Genomic DNA, 25126 nt, shown 5'->3' on the forward strand with positions numbered 1-25126 from the left:
CAAATTGCTAGCAAATCACAGGACATGTTTATCCTGCCAACCTCCAGGACTATGATTTTTGCCCCCTGCTTCAAGCTTTGAAGAGGAACCATATTAGTCCCAAGAGCCCTTCAGATAAACACACTTTCTCAGGCTAAACACTATAGTCCGATGGTTCTCTCAGGCTGTTATCTGAGATCCTTCTGCTTATTATCTAAACGTGCTGCTCTAATCCTGAATCAATGGAACTCGAATTTCAAACTACACTACTGCAGCTTATCTCAAGGAAATGTAAAATGCCTTTTTGGCAGTAATTATATTTTAATGGGCCTTTACAGTGTGTTCTTTTAAGGGGGAAATAATTTTAGTGTACTTTCTGCTAGGTGCTGTAGTGAGTAAATGAAATCCATTTTATTTTTAAAGCATAGTGGTAGTGAACTAAGTAACAACCATTAACACAGTATATTAGGTGAAGAACATTAATTTTATTTTCTTTATATGTTGTTTCACAGGCTGATGATGACATACTTAGAAAGTCAAACCATAGCACTGCAAATCTGGTGGGTTCTCAAGACAAGCTGTTCTGTACTTTCTAAGGAGAACTAAAATCTCTCCCATGACCAAGTCATTTTATTTGGGAATGGACAGATTTTGAAGAAACATTTATTTGGCACAGATATTGAGTGAAAGAAAGGTTTCAGTAAATCATAGATGAAATTGCAGACCTGACTCCAATTTCCGTCAAATTCAAAATATTCTTTGGCTTCAATAGGAAAAGATCTAGGCATATACTGTCAAAAAAAGACTATATTAGTTTAGCAAGAACAGGCAACTAGCAACTAAGATTCCCAACTTCCTCTCCCGTCCCTGTCAATGAATGAATCATGGTGCAATAAAGGATGAATCAGTTTGTATTTCCAGGTCTGCATTTATCTTTCTGACGAACAGGTGCAATAACATGTCGCAGGGAGCAGGCATTTAGTGTGAACGTCAGGGCTTACTGAGTCTAGCAATACTGATTTCCTGCCCCTCACTACCCTTCCACTTCAGTAAAGTCAATGCTAGTGGTTCTGTATTGCAGGTGGAGGAATACTTTCCAGCATTGCCTGTTCTTTTTCAATAAATTATTTTTTTTTTTTCTCTTGAAATGCTTTGTCTCTCACTGTTCTTTGTCTTTCTTTAACTAATAACTTCCAAAAATAGATAAATATCCAGTGATACTGCTGAATGTTTACTTTTTTACTTTTTTAATAAAAGAAGAACATTTAAAAGAAGAAAATACATTATTACAAATTCTGATAAAAGTAGCAAAATCCTTTTTTTCTTTTTTCCAGATCTTTCCTTGTAGTATTTCCTAGTTTTGTTGTTGTTGTTGTTGTTGCTGTTGTTGTTGTTGTTGTTGTTGTTGTGGTCTGGTGTACATTGTATGGAAAACACCTATATAAGTACATCCCATATCGTTAAACTTCATCCAGGTCCTCCACAAGACTATGATTATGTAAATTTACCTTTTCTTCTAACCTTACAAACTATACTGTATGCTTTTTCTTCCCACTATTGAATGGCACTGAAGCCCTTTGAAGTTACTTCTGGCAGATGTTGGACATGCTCTAAGTGTGTCCTGATTTCTTTATGTATATGCAACTGTCCTAAATGATCTCACTAGGAATCCCATTTTACAGAGGTTTGTCTGTCTTGTTACCAAGCAGCTCTACACAGACCAGGGACTCCAGTGGACAGAAAACTGTTTTCTACCTGTACCAATTTTCACAAAATTCACATCAAAAAGGTATTTCTAGGACTAAAATCTTGGCTTGCATGCTGAGAAAACTAGCACGTGTAACAGCACGGCCTGCTGCCATTTGACCTGACAATAACAAATGACCAAAAGAAGGGTCTTAATGCTTCTCAGGCAAAGTGGGTTGTCCCAAAAAAACATAATTTAACAAAACTTATTTGTCTTTTATGCTATTCTGTAGCTGCTGGATAATCTACCAATACATTGCATGGTGGTGTCTCCAGACAAAAACAAAAGAGAGCAAAAAGTTACATAGTCTTATCTGAATCATCCAAACCTTTGAATTGCAAAACTGCATGAGATATTTGGCTGGAAGAGGCTTTCTAAAGATGTTATTTTCATTTCACACTAGCAGGAGGGGACTGAAAAAGCCTAAAACCAAAAGACATCTTTCACAGCTGAAGTTCCAATAGTTTTGCCCCAGAACCTGGAAGTGGCATCTGCCCCCCACCAATTAAAAAAAAAAAAAAAAAGAAAAAAAAAGAAAAAAGAAAAAAAGACGAAAGAAAAAGTAAACCTCAGGAAATTTTGAACTCCATTGCTTGTCACCTCTCTATAATCTGAGGAATGTTATTGCATCTATCTAATTTTTTAAAAGAGGAAGTGAAGAGGAAAATAGAAATTCAAGACAATAATTAGTGAAAATATGGAACATTTTTTGTTTTCTTTTTTAAACTAGATATATTTCAGATATGTATTTTTCTTGGTTACGTAGGAGCAAGCTTGCATATCTTGCATAGTTTTTTGTGCCTGCTTTTATTTTGTGCTTAATGGCTGAGGAGAATAAATTGTTGCCACGGGAATTCCATGTCATTATCAGAGCAGCGGGATGATGTGAAACAAACCATGCCAGGGAGCAATCTTTTCTTTTAAAAAGTCAAAACTCAAAAGCTTAGCAGTAGCTGCATCGGCTGTGCCCACGTAAGAAATCAGATCTTCTCTTACTTACAGTGGAGTACCCGAGTAACACCTTGGAGCAAGCTGAAGAAGTCAAACTCCACTGACTTTCAGAATTGCAGATGAGTTGTGTCCTTGTGTTGGACAGTCTTGGCATATCTCAGAAGATACTCAGCATCTTTCAGGATCTATTGATCTAACCTAGATACCTCATGACTGGAGTTTTGGAGCTCTGTCTTCATCCTCACAGCTTTTTTCTAAAGAAATGAAAACTATACCCCCATTTTATAGGCAGACACAGAGGCTATGGATCTGAAAATGGAACCTGGTATCATTTACCCTACTGGCTGTCATTTACCCTGCCAGAAGTGAATTAGCTTCAGATAAACAATTCCTCATTTACTTTAAAGCCTAGATAACCTAGTAATGGATCTGGATGAAATCTTCATTGTATGTTGAATCTATGAAGTGATGATCAGCTCCATAAAAAGCTGTTTTGAAAAAGTTTGAATTGTTAGAGGAGAACTGGTCCCACTGAACATCTCTTAGTGCAGGATAGCTGCACTGCATGTGGAGGTACCTTAGAGACATTTTGTGAACTGCTCGCAGTCGGGGTGACACACGTTCCTGTTCTTTCAGCTGAGGCTCTGTTCCCACAAGTCACCAGAAGGTCACCGAGAGCGATGTTGCAGGACTGTATAGATGCCAATCTCTGTGCACTTAATGCTACCTAGCCATCTCACCTGCACCAGAAACATTAGAGCAAATGCAAATTAAAAAGAACGGTGGGATGTCCTTCATGCTGGAAGTCACAGGGACATGACAACTCAGTCCTTTTGTGTCACAGTCATACCAGATTTTAATATTGTAAGCAATACAAAATCAGTGCAGCTATAACATAGCTATTTTGCATTTGTATTGGTGATGATTTATGTAGTCCCTAGGGAGCACATCCCTCAGATAAACACTGAGCAAAATTTCAGTGACAGAAATGAGCGCACAATTGATTAAATGCTAGAAAAGTCTAAAAAAGCCACTCTGCAGGTTGTTTGCTTCTTTTTTTTTGCCCCCCTCTTCAGATTCTTAGTTCAAATTATGTCTCTGGTGACGAGTAGGGCACAAGGGAGGGGAGAGAAATACCTATGTTGTGGAATTTTTAAGGTAAGCACACTAGTTATAGAAGTCATCATGGGAGAATATATATGCAAGCCAGAATATCATTTGCAGTCGTTTATCAGAGCAATGAGGTGTCTGACTCCATCGCCTCCTGTTTCACTTCTGCAAGGCTGCACAAGCCTCACTGGGGAAGATGGCAAGTCTGCAATCCCCGTGTAAGCTGACAAGAGCTTGTCTGAATCCCTGGCGAGCCCTTGCTTGCAGCTGCAGTCATTACCTCTTCACTAGTGGGTTGTTGTCTTTTTTTTTTTTTGACTCTGCTGTTTACTAAAATGTAATTACCGAGCTATTAATTCTTTCCCTTTACCGTTTATGATGCATTTGTGATAAAAGGTGAAAATTAGCTTTATTCTTTCTTGCATACCAATGAGGAGGGGGAAAAAGTGTTATATGGTGCATGATAAACCAAATGCAGTTGGGGGTTTTAGAGGTAGTTAACAATGAAGATTACTTCAGTGCCTGCATTTAGGCAAAAATTACTAAGGTGTTTATCCCTAAGAGAGAAACCATTAGCATTAATATGAAAGAAAAAGACAGTTCTCTGAGTTAGGGAGTGTAGCACTGAGGCATTTTACTGGCATTGTGGAGAACCGATATGGTGATTCCATCCATATTTTGGGGTGAACGAAAAGTAGATATCATCTCCCAGGTGATGGACTGCATATTTTCATTACTGCATAAGACAAACCATCTTTGGAAGAGCAGGATTAATTAAATTAACAAAAATACAGTTGCAGCAAACTGGCAAATATATTATCACCTGAAGCCAGGAGGGCAATTAGAGTGGGAACGTTGGGAACATCAATGCAGAGAAGCTACTTCTGGAGGGAGGGACTGAGTGCCAGTGCAGGTTATTTAGTAGTTCCTTAGTGAGAAAGAAGGGTCACTGTGTGATGCTATTTTTTGAAGTCCTGAGTTATTTTATTGGAAGTCGTTCTCATTTGTCTTTTTTTTTCCTTATTTATTTTCCTTCACTTATTTTTTCTGCCAGGCTGATGTGGTTCAATCTTACTTTATAAGCCGGCCATGATGCCGAACAGTATGTGAATACAGAAGAGCAAGTGCATACAAAATGTTGTGCTGTTAGCAAATGGGGCGGTGCACTAGTGATCCATCAGCATTCAGGGTGTGAAGGGACATCTACACCTGCTTTTCATGAGACTTAATCCTGCATGGTCCGTGACTGTGAGCAATATCGGATATGATGGGAAGAAGTATCATAGCTGAAAAGAGAAGGGGAACCTGAATCTTTAAACTCACATGTGGGAAACGACATGGATTCACAAGTGATGAAAAGAGATTGTGTCCCACAACAATTTAAAGAAGTCAGTAATCAAATTAACCTCACAAACTAGTGTTTTGCAGAAAGGGTGAAAATTTAGCCTTACCTATCCAAAATCTCAGATTCATCTGAATGAAGATGAGACTAATGTCCTCATGAATTAACCTGATATAATAACTCAGATTAAGAAATAAAAGTCTTTCTTTTTAATTAATTCATTCTTTATATTCAGGACTTTAGAGGTTCATAAAGTCTCTCCAGTAGTCAGAGATTAAAGATGTATTAACTGGTGTGCAGGAGTCCATCTCTTTCCATGCAAATACATTAGTCTTCAGAAAGAATCCTGAACTGAGGTCTAGTGTAATACCAGCTCCTGTCTGGGACTGAAGACCTGTTTCTAGAGGGAAAAGGTTAATGCTGAAGAACATAAGTGTGGAGGAAGGGTAGGAGAGGGAAATTATTTTAGAAAGTTTTCAGCCCAAATTTGTGAAAATTAGGAATGCAAGACTGTGCTTTCATTTCATGTTCAGTGCAAGTCTAATCGTGTTTCTGAAACTGCCAACCATCCATTACTCATCTTGGACCATCTTCTTGCCCATAGGCAAGGTCTTGAGGTGCTCCCTCTCATTCAGTCTACCTGGGTGAGCTTATCTCCTCCATTTCCAGAGTGTACACTGACCACCAGAGAACCCTGGAAAGTAATAGCTAAGAAGTAACGTTGCTATTTGTCACAAAACTGAAAATCATACCTGTCTCTTCCAGCAAAGATCACCTGTTATGAATATCCTCCTTCTTCCTGCCTGTTTCCCTTTCCAGGTAAATAAATTAGCTTAAAGAGGGGGAGGACTAGCCAGATAAATAGGCACTGATTTGAACAGGGTTGGTATTGTTGGTCCTGGTTGTCTTCTAAATTACAGGTTAATTTTGGTATCTGTCTCAGCTTTTTACTTGTACATTCTCAGAGTTAAGAAAAGGCTACTGATTTTGTACAATGTGGAGTTCATAATATTGCCTTGGAAGGCTGTCACATTAAGTTCAGAAAGACATTAGTCTGCTAGGAACATGGACTGCATCTTTCATGTTATCTTTATACTGTTCCCATCATCAGTGATGTGCATTTTGTCCCCAGTACAAATTCACAGAAGGAAAGGGATATTGCCGTTTTATAACAGAAGCAAGGATTCCTTCCTGTAATTATAAGGCATGAGACACTGACTGATCATTAATCAAGGGACTGATTATAATAATAATCCACTTCCACTGCAGGCTTATGGGCTAATTCTCATTTATACTAATCCCATTTTGAACTTCTCCTGGATCATTACTAGAGCAGGCAAAAAGGTTTGTGAGAGAGGGGTTTGATGTACAACCAGAACAGTGTAAAGACTTGACGCAGAGAAGAATCAATCCCTGTCCTCCAGTATTTAAGCCAGAGCCCCTGCATTTTCTTTGGTCAGTGTCTGAGCCGTTATTCAGCTCCCTTCCTTCCTCCCAGTGATGTGACAGATGGTTTAGGCTGGCACAGGTGGCTGAGTACCACCTGCTGCAAACTTTTCTGTATCTTTTGCTATGTAACATCCTTTCCTGTTTGCAAAGGATGACTGGAAATCGGAGGGAAGCAAGGAGAGAGTTTGAAGTGATGCTGATACAGTTCAGTGCTTGCTTGTTTTCTGTTCTGTCATTGCTGGGAACCTATAGCTGGTGCATGTTGGAATCCTGTGAGCAAAGGCAGCAGGTTTGAAACTCTGACTTCTGTGATGGAAAAAGCGTGTCATGGTTTAACCCCAGCCAGCAACTAAACCCCACACAGCCGCACGCTCACTCCCCCCCCGGTGGGATGGGGGAGAGAATCAGAAGGGTAAAAGTGAGAAAACTCATGGGTTGAGATAAAGACAGTTTAATAGGGAAAGCAAAAGCTGTGCACGCCAGCAAAGCAAAACAAGGAATTCATTCACTGCTTCCCATCAGCAGGCAGGTGTTCGGCCATCTCCAGGAAAGCAGGGCTCCATCGTGCGTAACGGTTACTTGGGAAGACAAACACCATCACTCCAAACGTGTCCCCCCCTTCTTCTTCCCCCAGCTTTTTATTGCTGAGCATGACGTCCCATGGTATGGAATGTCCCTTTGGCCAGTTTGGCTGTGCCCCCTCCCAGCTTCTTGTGCACCTCCAGCCTGCTCAGTCGGTAGAGCACAGGAAGCTGAAAAGTCCTTGACTAGTGTAAGCACTGCTTAGCGACAACTAAAACATCAGTGTGTTATCAACATTGTTCTCCTCCTAAATCCAAACCACAGCACTGTACCAGCTACTAGGAAGGAAATTAACTCTATCCCAGCCAAAACCAGGACAAAGCATATCTGTTTATTATCTCCTAATGTAATTTAACCCATGCTGATGGATAGTGTTTCCCACTGCTGAGTGCTGTGAAGGCAAAAATCCACCATTGGCTTTAGGCACTAGATGTTACTTCCTCTTGACCTTTCGAACTCTGTTGGAAATAAAACAGCCTTGTAGAAACTAAATGAAAAGTTTAAAATGAAAAGGAGGACAACCCTTATCATCCAAATGCATGAAGGATATGTGCACCTCCAGCCTTCTCAGTCAGTAGAGCACGAGAAGCTGAAAAGCCCTTGACTAGTGTAAGCACTGCTCAGCAATAACTAAAGCATCCCTGTCTTATCAACACTGTTCTTATACTAAATCCAAAACAGCAGGGGCTGTGGCTGATATTGTGGACCTCAGAGGCTGGGACTGCTATTTAGTCTCTGTGGAGGTAGTGAGAGAGGTACGGAAGTCATCACTAATATCTTAAATGCTTCTCTGAGGATGGGTTGAATTACTCTCTGGAGTTGATCACCTCTCTCTCCTGACTGTAGAGAGAGACTTGAAGACTAATGTAGAATAGGTGACTACCTCTTCAGTGGCAGAAAGCAGATGAAACAAGTCTCATCCTTTGCATCTAGGTTAGTAGCGGTATTATGGTGCTTATAAGATATAATATCCACCAACTTCCTATCTGGATGCTTTCTCATTTGAAATGTAGTTGCTGCAGGTTTCTTGTTGCTTGCTTTTACAAATAAGTTTTTAAAAGCTACTTGCTTTTACCCTCCCACCCCCCCAAAAAAACCCCAACCAACCCTAAAAAAATTAGTGAAAACCAAATAATTGTCACAGCACTTCTCACCAGTGTACTTTCCTTAGGTAAATCTATTTCAGGAGGTAAAAGAAAAGCAAAGCACTTTATGACAAGCAGTGCCAAGTGAATGATATGTAATCCCAATGAAGTCAACTGTGATGTTTATGTGTGTAAGAGAATTTATTAACAGAGAGATATAAGGGTTGCATTTTAGCTTTAAAAAACACTTGCTGCTAAAAAATAATCTTTGACCATATTCACAAAAACTTTCCTGAGATAAAAGAAATTCTCAACTTTTTTGTAAACAAAAATTCTGATTTTTTTTTTTAAAGTGAACAATGCATTTTCACATATTTCTTTTATGTTGTATGTTATTTACTTTTGATTCTCTCACTCACTATTTGAAAGATTATTTTTTTTCCCCACTGAGTTTTCTGTCCTTTTTGTTCATTTTACCCTTGTTTGTTCATTGTCATAGATGAACAATGTCCTGCCTGTTTCCAAGAAACACACACACACACCCACCCCCCCACACACCAGTGTTCACTAGAAATGTAAAAAAAAACCCTTCATAATAAGAATGACCCCTGTGGTAATCAGGGAGACAGCTTTGATTAAGAACATCTGTTAGCAGATTCCTGGTTCTAAAGTCAAGCAGAACATAAGATGAGAAGATATAGAAAGTGGCATTTCTCAAACTGTGAGGCTGGCCTCCCTGGGGAGACTCTGACCTCTTCCAGAGATACAAGCCAAGATCATAAAAAAAGAACAGACATCAAAATGTGCGGAGTGTGTGTGTAGTTTGAAAAACATGGCACCCTTGTTTCCGAGGTGCTGCATCTTTAAATTTCTAAGCACTAGACTTCTGAGGAGTGTGGAGAAGGACTGCACTTCTAAGCATTCCACTGTGTTTCCTCCTGAAACACATCACCACACAATGAAAAAGAAGGGACACATATGGTGACCCCCTGCTCATTGCCTGTGCCCTTTTTTTTGTTAGTTCTTTTCTTCCGCCCCTTTCTTTCTTATCCCTTTGGGGCTGACAAGGTTATCTATTAGCAGTGCATAACATGGGGATCCAGGAGAACAGGCTTCAGTTTTGAGTTCTGCTGGCGTAAAATGGCGATGTGGAAGAGGTTGCTTCTTAACAATTTCTATTCTGAGTTGGATAAAAGCTTTTCTAGCCCAGCACTCTTTCTCCACCATTGTTCAGGAGGAAATACTTAGGAAACAGTAAAGAAACAGACTTGGCTTCAGTGAACTTTGTGATACACCTTCCTAGATTCTTTCAGTCAGCAATGTTGACTGAAACTGAGCTGAACGTTAGATCCAGACTGTTATGTTTGATAGCAACCCATAAACTAATCCTTCATAAGGATCTAGTCTATCTGACTTTGCTGCTCAATGCCTTTGTTTCCTTTTCTGGAGACATTAAGATACTGATCTTATTTGGAAAGGATTCTAATCTCTAATGAAAAAAAATAAAACATACTAGTCTTATTTATATTTATATGAAAACAATATGAATTTTAAAACTCATTAAAACTACTGCTCTTTATAAAAAGCTTTCTCTTGCTCATTATGAAAATTGGGATAAAAGAGGATAAATCAAGATGACAGAGAGAATACAGGGAATAAGTATTTTCTTCTTTGCTAAGTTGTTCTCCTAAAAGCTAATAGAAAAAGCAGGCATATACAGAAGGATGAAATGTGGAAACAAGGACAGTCTCCCAAGGATCAACATGGAAGTATTTCTTGGGCATGAATGGACTGGATTATGAAAGCCAAAGTTGTAACTTTTGAGAGATGTAAAAGGCAACGAGGTAGGTTTCTACAGGTACACTAGGAACTAAACGAAGACCAAGAAAAAGGTGGGACTGCTGCTGAAAGGAGTGAGTGGCCTGATGATGAGGAACACAGAAAGGACTAACACACTTAGGACTTTCGCTATCCCAGCCTTCACAGGCAAGGTGTGCTCTTATGCCTCCCAGGTCTTTACACCTTGCAGGAAAGTCTGAGGAAGAGATATACTACCCTTAGCAGAGGGGGATCAACAAGGGACAGGTTAGTTAAGCTGGGTGTATGCAGTTTGATATGACAGGATGGGATGCATCTGAGCATGTTGAGGGAGCTGTTCTGTGTTATTGTGAGGCCATTCTGTCATCTTTGAAAAATCATATGAGATGCCCAATAACTGGTAAAAGGCAAATGTCACATCCATTTAGAAGAGACCTAATCATTGGGAGATTTTCTTGCTTTCTTTCTTCAACAACAGGTAGACATATATATAATCTTATGAGAATTACTATCAGATTTTTTCTGCATTCAATTATAATGGAAAAAGAAAAGGAAAAAAGTTATGCTGCCTTCTTTCAACTTTTAGAAAAGTTTTATTTTGTTTCTATCCAGACTTGATGCTTGTTCTCAAGTATAACATCTCTCCCAAGAAGAATGGTAATTTTGTTTCAAAAGATTTCTTACCACACTTTTCAGTTAAGTCTTAGTCATAATACACAAGAGAGTATTAGAGACTGATGTCAAGCTGCAAAGTGCTATAAGCATGACAAATCTTCACTTTAATTCTCAGAATTTATTTCCTTTTGAGGAGGTGTGATTTCCTTCTGTCTCTTCCCTTTGGCATTTACTGACTTGGGAATGTTTCATATTTTCCCCCTATTGAGTAGCAAATAGCATCTAGTACTACTCCTGAATAATTTTTTAGAAAGCTACTTTTACAGCAGGAAACAATTAAAGTAGATATTAATGTGCCAGCTGCACAGATACTCTGTTGCTTATTTTATAAGAGAACCAGGCAAAACATAAAAATAAAACCACTGAAAAACCAGTAAAACCTTTGGGTCTATCTCCATCTACCTCTGAACATCCACAAAACCCAGGTGAATTTGGATTTTGATTCTGCTTACTGTAGAGATACATGTAAACAGTGAAGTCTGGAGTAGGACTTGAACTAAAAAATTAACAAACAGATTTAATCACATCTTAGTCCTTTGTCTTGTATATATAATACGCATACATTATTGCAAGGGTTATAGTATGTTTATTGGAAATTGTATTTATGCTTTTTCTTAGGATATACTATTATGTTGGGGTTCTTGGTGAACAGAATTAAAAAACTCACTTTTTTTCAAATCCAAGAAAAGTCTTATTTATGTTTGACCTCAGAGTCCTTGACTCTGTAATGAGCAATCATGCCAAGGGGAAAAAGCTGAGAAGTGAAAATCAACATCAAAAAATAAGAAAGGAAATGACTGAGCTAACAGTCAACAGAAAACAAAGTGGATATCCCCAACCTAGTTTGCATAGAATCATTAATGCCTCTGAAAATGGATCACTGCAAACATGACACTAAAGTATTTTGGCTGCGTAGTCTAATACATCAGCAGCAATAACATGTCAAAATAAAAAATTGCAGAAGTAAATTAATTAATGTCTTGAAAGTCATAATTATGCACAGGCATGAACCAGAACACGTAGGTAAAAGACTCCCACTCAAGAATGGCAGTGCCTAAAAGCTGAGCACTTTGTCCCTTTGGAATGATTCACAGTGTGTAAAATTAGGAGCCCAGAGTCTCCTGGCAGTCAAAGAAAGTCATTAAGCATTCCTGGGGAGTGATCCTGGAAGTCCTCATGATGCAGAAAGTCACTTACTGTGAGTAACTGAAACAGGGATATGTGACCTAATTTCTTTTTAGTTTGCCATAAATGGCTATAAATGAGTGTACAAAGTTCTGAGCACTTCCTAGAGGTGGATCAACTCACTTAGCAGAGCTCATTCCTTGTAAAAGGCTGTGCAGAATAATCATACAGTGTTACAGTAGTTGACTTATGAAATCTTTAACCCAGGAAAACAGGTCATCTGGGCTGGGATTTAGGTTCCATACCAAAACATCTACTTTTAGGTGTCTGCATGGGAGCTAGCAGCTTCATTCAGTTGTATAAATGTTCAGCTCACTCTAAAACCAAAAATAGATAAACAAAAAATAGATAATTAGATAACTAAACAGATGATTATTTTTCATCAGCAGAAGCAATCTGTAGTCCATTGATTGCATTGTTTAGCTTACTATTACCTACAATAGGAGCTTAGATAGTGGCCTGCAGCTACACATAGATAGCTAAATTCAGAGGCCTTAATCCACAAGTTTAACTCCACATAAGGTTTCCATTGTCTGCTCAGCCTGAAGGGATCCTGGCTTTGTTCAGCTCCTCCTACAAAGGAGACTCCCTTACTAATCATGATGCAGAACAGTTCTAGGTGACTGATGCAAAGAGAAGAAAATCGGGGGCACGGAGGTGTGCGGAGAGACCCTTGTTCTGGCAGGAAAGCCTGGGACCTGAGGGCGAGTGAGGGAGAGGAAGTATGTCTCTGTGTTTAGTCATTAACACTCCCTATCCATAATTTGGATACCTTGGATATGGTCTCCAGTTTGGTGTCGCATTGTTTATTAATACAGTGGCTATCTAATGTAGGTGGCAGGCAAAGACCTGGGAATAGAGACAGATCTCCATTCATTGTCTCGCACGAACCAGCAGAATGTAGAATCCGTTTTGTTTGACATCTTCTGTGTTTCTCCCCACTGCTGCCCTACTTCTTACACACCCAGTTTCAAAAGGATGGGGTAGAATATGGCCTGATCCACTCTATGCTGTAGCTTGGTAGTTAATAAACTCTCCTGGGATGCTAGTGGTGATAGTTTAGACATTTTGAAATTCCAAGTAAGTCTCAAAGCAGAATCCTACCCTTAAATTGCCTATTAGTCTGCTATTGTGGAGCTTAGTCTATGAACTTTTCCTGTAGCAGGTGAAATATTTTGAATGATATATAAGAAAGCCCTTGGGTAAAAGATACATCATGAATAAATGATAATGGTCAACACGAAAGTCTATTCACAGGAAGTATTATCAATCAACATGAGTGACTATTGAGAGAGATTTAAGGCTGAGACTTTTAAAAGAGCATAAGCAATCCATTTCCCTTCAATTTTCAGCAAGAACTGAGGATATATATATAAACTAAACTGTTTTAAAAATCTTAGCCTAAATTCTCAACACAGTAAAAAATACAGGACTTGATATTGCATCCTGCTGCTCATAGAAGTGGTCCAATGGCGATATGTGTATTCCTTGCTTTATCAGACCTTCCTGCATCTTAATATCTCTGGAGAACTGATTCTGTCAGGAGGATTCTGATCCTGACCGACTGTTGCCATGGTGTTGGGTTATTCTGGGCTGTGATCAAGAGGAGCAAACAAACTTGAAAAAGAAGCTGGCTTTAAAAGATATTCTCAAGCCACAGTGCCTGACACTAGTTTTTGAAAACTAAGTTTTGATTTTTGTACAATGCAGCAGTTGTTAAATACTTCTGAAAAAAACATACTGATAACCAGAAGTGCTGCTGTGACAATAAATACATACATAAATAGAGGAAAATGCAGGAGGAGAGAATTGGACCAATTCTTACACAATTCTCTTAACAATTTGGAATTGTTCATTTTCATTTAATGGTATTATCCCACACTGAACTGAAACCCCCAGCTTCTCTGAGAGCATTTGAAAGAGTAGAACTTTTTGCAGATTATACTCTTGTTTTACTAGGCACTATTCCAAAGCTGGTGGGAGTCAATTAATGTCTTTTTTGATATTACTGAGCTTTTGAAGTGAGTGCATAGTAAGGAGTTTGTCTCCCATCCCTAGACAGTAATATAGCTCTTCTTTTACACCTGTTAGTATTCATTCAATTGCAAGTCATCTATGTTTACCGAAAGTGCTGCAGGAGGTTTTAGAAATACATGAGACAGTATTTTCTGTATGCAGGCGCTGGCATAATAATTTCATATTCTTAGAGGACAGAGTCCCCTTGATGGGAAAAGGAAAAAAAAAAGGTCCTCAGAGAAACCCTGGTGGTGTATTATCCAGGTGATGACCCCAGAAAGATGCACAAGTTTCAGCGAGCAGTATTGAAAACAGAAAACAAGCAATGTGGAATTATGTAGGAAATGGGGGGAAGTTTTTCACAAGTTCGTTATTTACAGCTGGATAATTTTGTTTGCCAAATTACTGAGCATGTTCTTCCTATTCCATAGGCAGAATTCACAGCCATGAGGGACCAATACATGCGAGGCGGAGAAGGCTTCATTATCTGCTATTCCATCACAGACCGCCAATCCTTTCAAGAAGCTGCTGAGTTTAAGGAACTCATTTATCGTGTCCGGCACTCCTATGACATCCCCTTAGTGCTGGTGGGAAACAAAATAGATCTTGAAGAGTTCAGACAGGTAAGCAACTTCTCTGCTGTTTTTGGCTTGCTTTTCCTTGGCTACCTCAGGGATTTCTGTAGCATATGTTGTACAGTACTACTGAGAATTATTAGCACAAGATGAGGTTTAATCAAAGAGCAACACACTAGGATTGGTAATAAATTAAGGACTTTTCATTTGTATGTTATGGATCTTAAAGTAGTCTTGGCCAATCACATCCAAATGTTTTTCATTTTTACTTGAAAAGGAATCCCACTATTTTCATTGGAAGTTATATACATGTTCAACATGGAAATAGATTCAGTCAGGATCTTTGTGGCAAAAAAAACCTGTTTTCTTTGGAAGTTACCAACCTTTAAATACAGATTTTTTTCGTAAATGTAGTAGATTTAATTAAAGGTTTCTCAAACTCAGACTGAAAAAAGTTCTAGTTAAAATAGATAAATGCACATAAGGTCACCTTTGCCTGAAAAGCCAGTGGCTGTGTTATTAGAGTGTTCAGGTAAGATGGGGACATGCAAGACTTGAATTCACTTTGATTTGTATACAAGTGTCATGGTTTAACCCCAGCCGGCAACTAAGTACCACACAGCTACTCGCTCACCCTCCCCTCCCCGCCCCCCAGTGGGAGTGGGGAGACAATCGAGGGGAAAAAAAAAAAGTAAAACCCGTGGGTTGAGATAAAGACAGTTTAACAGGCAAAGCAAAAACCACGCACGCCAGCAAAGCAAAACAAGGAATTCATTCACTCCTTCCCATCAGCAGGCAGGTGTTCAGCCATCTCCAGGAAAGCAGGGCTCCATCACATGTGACAGTGACTCGGGAAGACAAACGCCATCACTCTGAACGTCCCCCCCTTCCTTCTTCTTCCCCCAGCTTTACATGCTGAGCATGACATCGTATGGTGTGGAATATCCCTTTGGTCAGTTGGGGTCAGCTGTCCCAGCTGTGTCCCCTCCCAACTGCTTGTGCCCCCCCAGCCTGCTCGCTGGTAGGGTGGGGTGAGGAGCAGACAAGGCCTTGACTCTGTGTCAGCACTGCTCAGCAATAATGGAAACATCCCTGTGTTATCAACACTGTTTTCAGCACAAATCCAAAACACAGCCCCATACTAGCTACTGTGAAGAGAATTAACTCTATCCCAGCCAAAACCAGCACAACAAGATTTGAACCACCACCACACATAGAGCAGTAGATTTCTTTGACTATGAGGGCATTGACTGTGTCTCTCTCAAAGTCTTTAGTAATCTTTGCTGACTCTTTTCCTTTTGCTTCCTCTCCACTTCCTACTTGCTGTTTGTGTTGATGTGTGTGTGTGCAAGGAAGTGAGTTAGAGAGAGACCATCTTAGAAATGGCTTGCTTGTGACCTGGTACTGAATGGAAAATATCCTTAATCTTAAACAGAAACTTCAAAAAGGGGGAAAAAAAAAATTCTATATGGAAATCTTAAAAGGCTTTTTATACACACCACAATTGCTTTCAAATGATTGACTTCTGTGCAGACATATGTAACAGTTAAATAAAATGGTATTTTTCACTTCATTAGCATCTGTGCTCACATGATCCTGTCTGCTCTTCTCCACTTATCCTGTCACTTTTTTCCCCATTTCTTTGTCTTCTTCCTTCTACCTGAAGAAAATCCAAGGCAGTGTTAAGCCTGAAATTAGTCCTGAAGATCTAATGATGTACATTTAAAACTTCACATGTGTTTCCAGATCATTGACTTTCTCCCTAAATCGTACTGTGACAAAACCTTAATGGTGACAATCCAGTTGCAGGTTAACATGCAGCTTGAGACTTCAAACAAGAGTGCCATGTGCAACATGGAATACAATCTGTGCAGCTTCTGGGATACTTATATACCAGATGGGGGAGGGATGTGGATTCAGTTGTTCTGCTGAGTGAACAGGACATTGCACCTGATCCCAACAGGAATGGGATATGATTGATTACCTACAGTTACCTGTAGATGAGGTTTTCAGGAATGCTCTGTTCACTAAGTGATATGAAGACTCTTGGAAGAGAATTATATTTGTCACTACCTGTTTCTGATCTTATGTTTTGTTGGGCATTTATATTTTAATCACTGTCAATGCATATTAAAAATATGTGCCTGTTTTAAATGTTTTACATGCTCCTTGATGATCTTGTCTGGTCTCCCAAAAAAGGAAAATTAGCGTGCGTGAATGTCTGAATTAGATATCACAAACAGCACTCAGGATTAAAGGGCATGGGGAGGATCTTGGGAATGATATTAGAAATTTTGTCTTTGAGATGTGACAGACACACAAAAAACTGTTATACAAGGCTGTCCCTGAAGATCCTGCCTGAATGTGTATCAAGACAGTTCTAAATATTGGTCCTATTTTTTAAAAAAAAACCTTTCAATGAGCCAGGATTTAGGTCTTCAGATTCTTTTCCTCCTTAACCCCTCTACAACTGTCAACAAACATGGCAATGTCAGAAGGGTTTTCTCAAATATTTTGCAATCCAGACTTTGAGCTGTGGGACACCCTTACTTCAAAGACTAGTAAGATAATACAATGCAGATCTGCTCCTTTGAATAAAGCACTTGAATATGACTACATCTACATGAGCAAGTAGCATGAGCCAATAGGAGTAGAACTGTAGAACAAAACAGTTTATTCTGAAGTCCACATTTTGGGAATTTATTTTTAACTCTGGACTAGCTCTACTCCAGGGTCATTGTCTCCATGATTAGTTGGTGCTGAGGTGTGTAAATTGTGCTCCTGGAGCATATCTTCACTTAAATTTCATCCATAGTTCAGGTAATGTTCTCAGAGACCGCTCTACAATTCAAAGCAAAGCCTGGTTCTATGGAGGCGATTAGGAGATACTGCTCAGAGTGCCTCTCTGACCTCAACAAAAGCACTAATGTGTGGGAGGTCATCTCTGTGCCCAGCTTTAAACGTATGTTAATAGACTTCAGCAGCTCATCATTTCAGAACTGGGAAGTGAGGTTGTGCTCTATGTTTAACAAACACTGAAATAAGTTATATCTATGCTTACCTGTTAGATTAAGCAATATCTAAGTAACTTGATGAGCTGTGGGAAGGTGGATTGAAAGGAATCTTTTCAAGGTCATGTACTGTAGTTACGGCTTCATTAAAAGTGCTTGGATGGTCAAGAGTGGTAGCCAGCTAACTCTGGGGTGACAGGCAGCAATGGTCTGACAACGTATGGCAGTGACATATCAATGAACAGAGAGTGAGGTACACAAACATACAAAATTCAAACAACTGAGAAATAGTAGGTGTCAGAATGCAATTAGCCAGATTGGAATTTGGCTAGGGCACCAGGGCTAATATTGTTGCTTCGTTTAACGACATTTTTCTCCTATGAAATTCATTAAAGCTACCGTAATGTTATTCATGGTATTTGGAAACATAACATTAAGTTCAACATTCCCAGGCTTCATTTCCATTTAATGACAATTCCGCAACAATCAGACAGGCTGTAGTAGCTCGGTCAGACAAAGCTCTTGTTTGAAATGTGATCCCCTGCACAATACAATTAATGATGTATGTCGCTTGCCTCAAATCTATCAACTACGAGAATAAAACTAATCTGCAATTAAAATTTTGTGTTAGCAGAAACACTACTGAAAAACAAAACCAACAAGCTTATTATTTTTAAATAATGTTTTTATTTTCTGATGGCTTCAGTGAAATTATTGTTGTCCTTAAGTATGCCTGTCATTTTTAATGTCTTAAGAAATGGGTTTGCCTGTACTCCTTAAAACAAGTTTTAATTACATCCATCAGCCTAAAGAATAAGCACTTTCCATTTTCTCTGAAACAATGTGGGGGAACAACTCTGAAACAACTGTGGGGAAAAAATATAATAACTCATTATCTTGATGTGCATATTCAATCTAGTGGCAAGGCTGCCTCCATCCTCCATTCCCTTCCACCCATTAGTACTGCAGCTGCGTCTGGTCCTTTCTGACCTTGTTTCGTTTTGTGTTCAGAGATTCAGCAGGAAAGCGAATGGACATGAATGGTTAAGGCATTCATCTGTGTTCATTCCTCGATTTTTAGCCATTGCTCTAAGAAATATTTAAGTATTATATGCATTTTATCCCATAGCTGTTTGCTGCATAAAATAGAGCACTAAATGCTTGATTAGATACCATTTTAATTTCAGTGCTTTCTAACATTAAAGTCATCAGATTAATAAAGATAGGCTGTATATGTCTTTTAATGTCTTCTGTAGGTGGAGAGAAAAAGAAGAAAATGCTTTCAAAAACACTGCTCCTGCTCATATTTGTGCCTGAAGCCAATAAGACTATTATTGGTCTTAATGGTCTCAAACCATAGAGTTTCAGAAACATTTAGGAGCAGCTGATATGTAGTATAATAGATACTTTTATTTCAGATAAGCTTTGTCACTTTACCCCAGGTCAACATCTGGTTCTTACTGAAGTTTAAAATCTGTATAATGGGTAAATATCTAATTAAAACATATTCATCTTTAAAAAAGACAATAAACAACTGATTCTATTTGAGCTCATGCCATGCGAAAGCTAAATTGCAGCTTTTAATTAAAATATTTTGTAATAAAGACATGTGGCACTGCTGAAAGGTTGTTTGAAAAAATATCCATAAGACTGCCTACCGACCACTGCAATATATTACATTCAGCAATTCAGAGGGGAACTAACTACATAAGCTCCTTTGAACAATGTGCTGTAGCTCTGAGCTGGAAAGAATAGATACTTTCTAGTAGTTTTTTCAAACTTTTAATGTAGATGTAAGAACCCCTCTGGAAATTTTACCTATATAGAAATTGCATAGCCTTCATGGAGCAGTTTTTCCTATACGCTTTTGTTTGACCCCAGAGGAATAAGCTGTGGGCTCAGTCGAGTCCATGGATAACATGTTGATGTCCATTGAGTCCAAGGTTACGAGGGCAGCTCACGCTTCGTTCAGCTCTTGGCCTCTCTGGGAAGCCTGTCATCAAAGCTGTTAGTTTTGCCAGTACAGTCTTGGTCCTGAAAAGAATTATGCAGTTGTTTATCCTTCCACACATGAGTTGTCTTATTGGCTTCAAGCACAAATATGAGCAGGAGCAGTGCTTTTGAAAGCATTTGCTTCCTTTTCTCTCCTCTTACAGCCTCGCTCCTTCAGTAAGAAATATGAAATCAATAGGAAATCTGTCTTTAGCATGGAACAATATCTTATTTGGAGTGCAAATTAATTACAGGGGCTTCATTCTATTTTCTTTCTAAGGTTTTATTATGCCATAAGATAATTCTCAAACCAGGATTACAGTGGCTCAGTACATTCTCATGATCTGAACCAGCTGCCTGAAGAACATTATCACTTCGATGAGGTTTTACTCTGGAATTTGCTCAAGATGATCTGACTGGTTATCAGATACTGTGAGCATCAACTTTTAGATTTCCCATTTTGACAGTTGGTTTGTTTTCATGCTGGCTTCTAAAACCCTGAAATATCTGTTGAGTCTGAGACAACTAATGTTCTTTTTGTTTTGGTTTGGTTTCTTTTGTATGAATAACTGTTCAGTATATTTCCAACATTGTCAGTCTATACCTTCTGGTGCCTGGCTGAGACACTGAAAATACTTACAGAGTATGACATTATGTTTTATTTTATTTTCATTTACCAGTGCATGACTATGAAGCATTATTTACTAGATGCTCTCTTACTAATATTAGTAATGAAATTGCAGTATTCTGAACTTCTTACCTTAACATCAGGCTGAATTCTTTTGCTTTTGGGATTAAAACTGCTCTCAAATTTGTAAATGTCCTTTACCACCAGCAGTTCCATTTTCTCTAAAAGACATTTGGGTGGAAGAGTCTGTCTACTGAAGGCTCTTGTTTCCCATTTATCAGGCCAGTGCTCTATACAGAGTGAAAGGTTTCATTGTTTCTTCTGAACTTTCTAACTGCAAGTCAAGGGAAATGCATTTTCTGCTATTTACTGACAAAGAATAGTGTACATTTCAGTTAACTATAGACATGTTAAAATGATTAAACCAAATGAGTTGGCCAGATTCTCTATAAAATCCATTGAGAAAAACAGGATTTATCACATATCATAGAAGTGTATCATAAAATGAGATGTATCTGCCTGTGAAGTCACCTGTCTTTCTGTTGACTGTAGAGGGAGGCACGGACAACTAGCTTCCTAGCCTTTATACAGCAATACTTGGGTGAGATGAAGACTAACAAAATTGTTTATGACATCCTTTCAGTGGAGAATCTGAACTTACTGATTCATTCTGTTATTATTGTTGGTGCTAACTACAGACTAGACTTTTGAAGCATGCTTAGCTTGCTTTTGGTTTTTGAATGAATAAAATCTATTAAATAGTCATTCTTAGGTGGTGCTCCCTTCTAAAGAGCAGTGTGAGCTGTGATCTTAAAATATCTCAGATGTATACAGGCAGGCTTACCCTAAATAACAACTACAAAGAACCTAGTGATATCCTTAATGGAAAAAAGCCAGAGGAGAATATGGCACAGAAGAGCAAATTCTTCAAAATTATTTATTTGAATGTTGCAAAGAATTTTTAGATTAATCCATTCATCCCTCTTGATGTCATCTTGGCTGTTCATTTTCCATGGACATCCATGCAGTTCCATTTTGCTAGCATGAATGCCTGCTGAAAATGAATTACATTTCTAAGGAGTTGCCATCATCGCTTACATTCGCTTGCCTGCATATTGCCTTTCCCACATGACATCACATCATATTCTTCATTTGCTCTTCAAATTCTGAATAATATAAGCCATTTTTGCTGTTTTGATGGAGCTATGACAGTTGTCTGAATATTTGGAACTAAAACCACTGAAGTTGTCATGATGTTTTATTATCTTAGAAAACTGTCAAACCTTTGATAATCACTTTCTTACATTACCAAAATATGTATCTGGATTCTGTCATGTTCCTCTACACCTCTAATTTCTATTTATTTTTAATTGATTCTGACTGTTCAACATTTCTTTCACACTGTTCACTGTCCTAAGAAGTCTTTCTTATATAATTTAAATAAAATCTTTTAGTGTTTGCCCCCTACCCCCCCCCCCCAAAAAAAAAAAAAAAAAAAAAAGTGTGATTTTCTATGCCAATGCAATTGTAGAAGTCAATTTGGCAGTTGTAGTCTCTTGGAAGGAAATTCTATTATTGTTATCTTAACTGTCTCAAGCAAAGGTTCATTTATACAATGAACCTTCGTCATTACAATGCTTTTATATTTCCACAAAAAAAAAAAAAAACAAAAACAAACTACAGCTTCATATTACCCAGGCTGCAGTAAATGCAATCAGACACGCAGACAATTGTAATGAAACTGTTGGCTCATTTCTCGATTCATAATTGTGTTAACCTCTAGTGAACCATCCTGTAAGCCCTGTAATCCCTTCAACACAGAGCAGAAGACATTTGAAGGGGACTAAGATGCAGATAACAAGCTGCTCTATAAGAGAAGAAGCAACAGAGAAACAATAGCTGAACTGCAGATAAAAAATGTTTATAACAGAAACCCTGGATATTCAGAGATAAAAACAGAGGCAACTAATTTCTTGAGGCCAAAGCAGGACAGGACAGGACATGTAGCAAGGGCTATACGCTAGGGGTGGTGCTGCAAGGTCACTTCACGGCTAGGGCTATTAAACAGCAACACACTTTGTATTGTTTTAAAAGGCTCCCAGTACTTGTTACCTCTACCTGCTTTACCTTCACCCTCCACCTCACAGATTTTGTCCTCCCCATGTACCAAATCCTGACTTGGTGTGGCCATGTTTGACTCCAGTGGGAGAATGCCTTGGAGGAGAGGTGTGAAGCTACAGAGATATACCCTCTCACCTCTTGTCTTCTTGACCTAGATTGCTCCTCAAGGTGAACTTGGACTATGAGATTTGTCTGTTGGGTCTGTAAATTGGGAAATTAGCTGTTGTGAAGACATTAATGCACTTTTCATTTGGCAGCCATGCCAGCAGGATCTTTCTTCTTAACTAAAGCAAGCAACTGCTGTTGGAAAACTACCCACACAAGTCTTCTGCAAAACAGCCTTGTGTAGGGCTTGTTTGTGAGTAAGTTCAGGATGCTGTTGCATTCCTCAGAGCCTTGCAGTGGGAAAGCCATTGGTTACACAGTGACCACACAAAGAGGTACAGCTTGCAAAGAAAACCACAGTGGTATCATTTGTTGGGTGACTAGGGCTTAGTTAGTAGCCTGTACAGATTCCTGTGCTGGAAAATAAAATTTTGCGAGGAAGCTAATTATCCCTGAAGGACTTCCATAGTTCATTTTTCACCAGCAGAGAAAGGCGTAAAGAAGGAGCTGTATGTGATTCTCACTCGGGTGCCTGCCCTGCTCCAGGGTCAGTGCTCCAAAACGCTGGTTGCAAAATTCAGTTTTATTCATTTTCAATTTAATTGCTGGAATCTTCATTGTCCTGTCTGTGAATCTTCCTCTTGCACACTGTGTGCAAGCCAGGCATCAACCTCTTCTTAATGCAGAAAGGGGAGAAGCATGAATATACCACATCAGGCAGTACTAATTGGAAAACAGTTTTGCCCCTCCACCATCCATGCCTGAAGCAATATGACCTCCCATCTCTCAGGATTTATCCCCTCATTTTCTCCACAGGGGCACATATACGTGAAAGAGAATGGCATGCAATGGGAAGGTATCTTTTTATATACATGCTGGTATTTTTACATCAGCAATATCAAGGTTTCAGCCTAACTCATATATCATTTACTACCATTCCAGTTCAGGAAACTATTTAAGCATATGCTTAATTAGAGTGGAACAAATGCATGTTCTTCATGTTAATCTCCACTTGAGCGAAGATGTTGTCCTGAAAGTGAGACAGTAATGAGCAACTTCGTAAAAATGAAAGTCCCTTGGCAAAGTAGCAGATTAATATAGGAAGCAACATTTACTGAGTGCATTGTTTATATAAAAATGTGAATTCCTGGTAGCAAGGATAGATTCCTGTGTGTTTTTGCAGTAGTAGCTCAAATTACTTGAAAGAAGAAATTTTGCCAGAACTTAATTATAGCTCATCATGGTGTCACAAATAATAAGAGCATGACCTAACATTTAAAGAAAAGAAGATTACTCAGTTTAATCATCTTTGCTTTTTGAAGATTTGCTTGTATTCTTGTCTTAATGACTCTTTTTTTTTTTTTTCCAGATTAATTAGGAAGTTAGAGATTTGTTTTTATCCATATCTAACAACTTGGTTAAGAATAGCAGCATGTTAGCTTCACACACTGTGACGTTGTTTAAGCTGTGCAGTCATGACAAGAAAAAAAAAAAAAAGCCAAAAACCCCCGTTACCCAAACAAACCAATCTGAAAAACAAAATGAAAGGGAAAATCTCTCTGTGTTATATCCATTCTGGAAATTTCCAATCTCTCATCCATAGTGTCCAAATTTTACACTTACAGTCCATGTATAATGGCAGCTTCTAAATCTCTGGGTAAATTGTTTGATATAGCATAGTTAATTCAAGAAGGTCCAGGAAATTACCTATGATAAAATGACATTAAAGCACATTCCTACAGTTGAAACTCAAGATGTTAAATGTCTATAAAATGTCAGAACTCAGGTTTTGGTGTTACAGTCATCAACAGCATTAATCCCACAGTTTTACTGATCAGAACCCCAGACCCAGTCTGGGAGTCGGGGTATGGCAGGTTGTTTATTTGAAATTAATCAGTATTGGAGTTGATACAGTTTACTGTCTTCATCCACCTTGTCCTGATGGGTGTTATTTCAAAAAGAAAATAGATGGGCATCCCTTCTGTCATTGCTGCATTTATTTCCTCTGTTGCTCAGGGAATGTTCTTTCCCTCTGTTTCCGTCTATGTCATTTTTACCACCTACTACAATCCGAAAAGGTTAATAAGGAGAAAAATAGTATGTCTTGTCAATTTTTTTAAAGTGTCTGGTACAAGCACTGACAGAAATGTGTGGGGTTTTGTGTGTGCTTGTGTGTGTCTGCATGTTTTAACATTGTAATCTAACACCAACAAGGTGCTCAGTGTAGGATATTCATCAGCACCACAGGCCATCCCTTTGGGTATTCCTGTCATACATAGTTAGTCATTGAAATTTTGAATTTGCTTTACATTTCCTCTGAGGTGGTGGGGAAGACACCGTCTTTACATTTAATGATGTTTGTCATTACCAAAACCATGGAACAATTCTTCCATTCTTTTCCTGGCTGTGATTCATACAATCTCTTCTTTCGTTATTATTAAAAAAGTAAAATTTGCCTTTGTTTCTGAGACTCCATTCATTTCTACAGCTCACGATTTCTTGGATTTTTAAACCTGAGGAATGCATGAGATACTATGCTTTGTTGTTGGGGTTTTTTTCCCCTCTGAAATCTGAATGATATTACCCCAGACGAGCTTAGTGTTAGCCCACTGAAACTACAGACCAAACCTAGTCACCTTCCTATTATTGTGTCAAGCCTCCCTAGTGATTTCAAACCACACACAAGCTATTGCCACAAAGTCCTGGTCTATTTTCCACCGAAGTCAAACACAGACATACACTGACTGCGGGCGAT

The 25126-nt window shown here is 38.7% G+C and overlaps 1 protein-coding gene across 1 annotated transcript in view; it reads left to right on the plus strand.

Moving 5' to 3' along the window:
- Window positions 1-25126, plus strand: part of LOC143171922 (GTP-binding protein Rit2) — a 182759-nt gene that overhangs the window by 78766 nt on the left and 78867 nt on the right. Inside the window, exon 4 of the mRNA XM_076361106.1 lies at window positions 14371-14562. Coding sequence (XP_076217221.1) covers window positions 14371-14562 — 192 coding nt within the window. The remainder of the gene's footprint in view (window positions 1-14370; window positions 14563-25126) is intronic.

Source organism: Aptenodytes patagonicus, chromosome W (genome assembly GCF_965638725.1).
Source record: "Aptenodytes patagonicus chromosome W, bAptPat1.pri.cur, whole genome shotgun sequence".
NCBI lineage: Eukaryota > Metazoa > Chordata > Aves > Sphenisciformes > Spheniscidae > Aptenodytes > Aptenodytes patagonicus.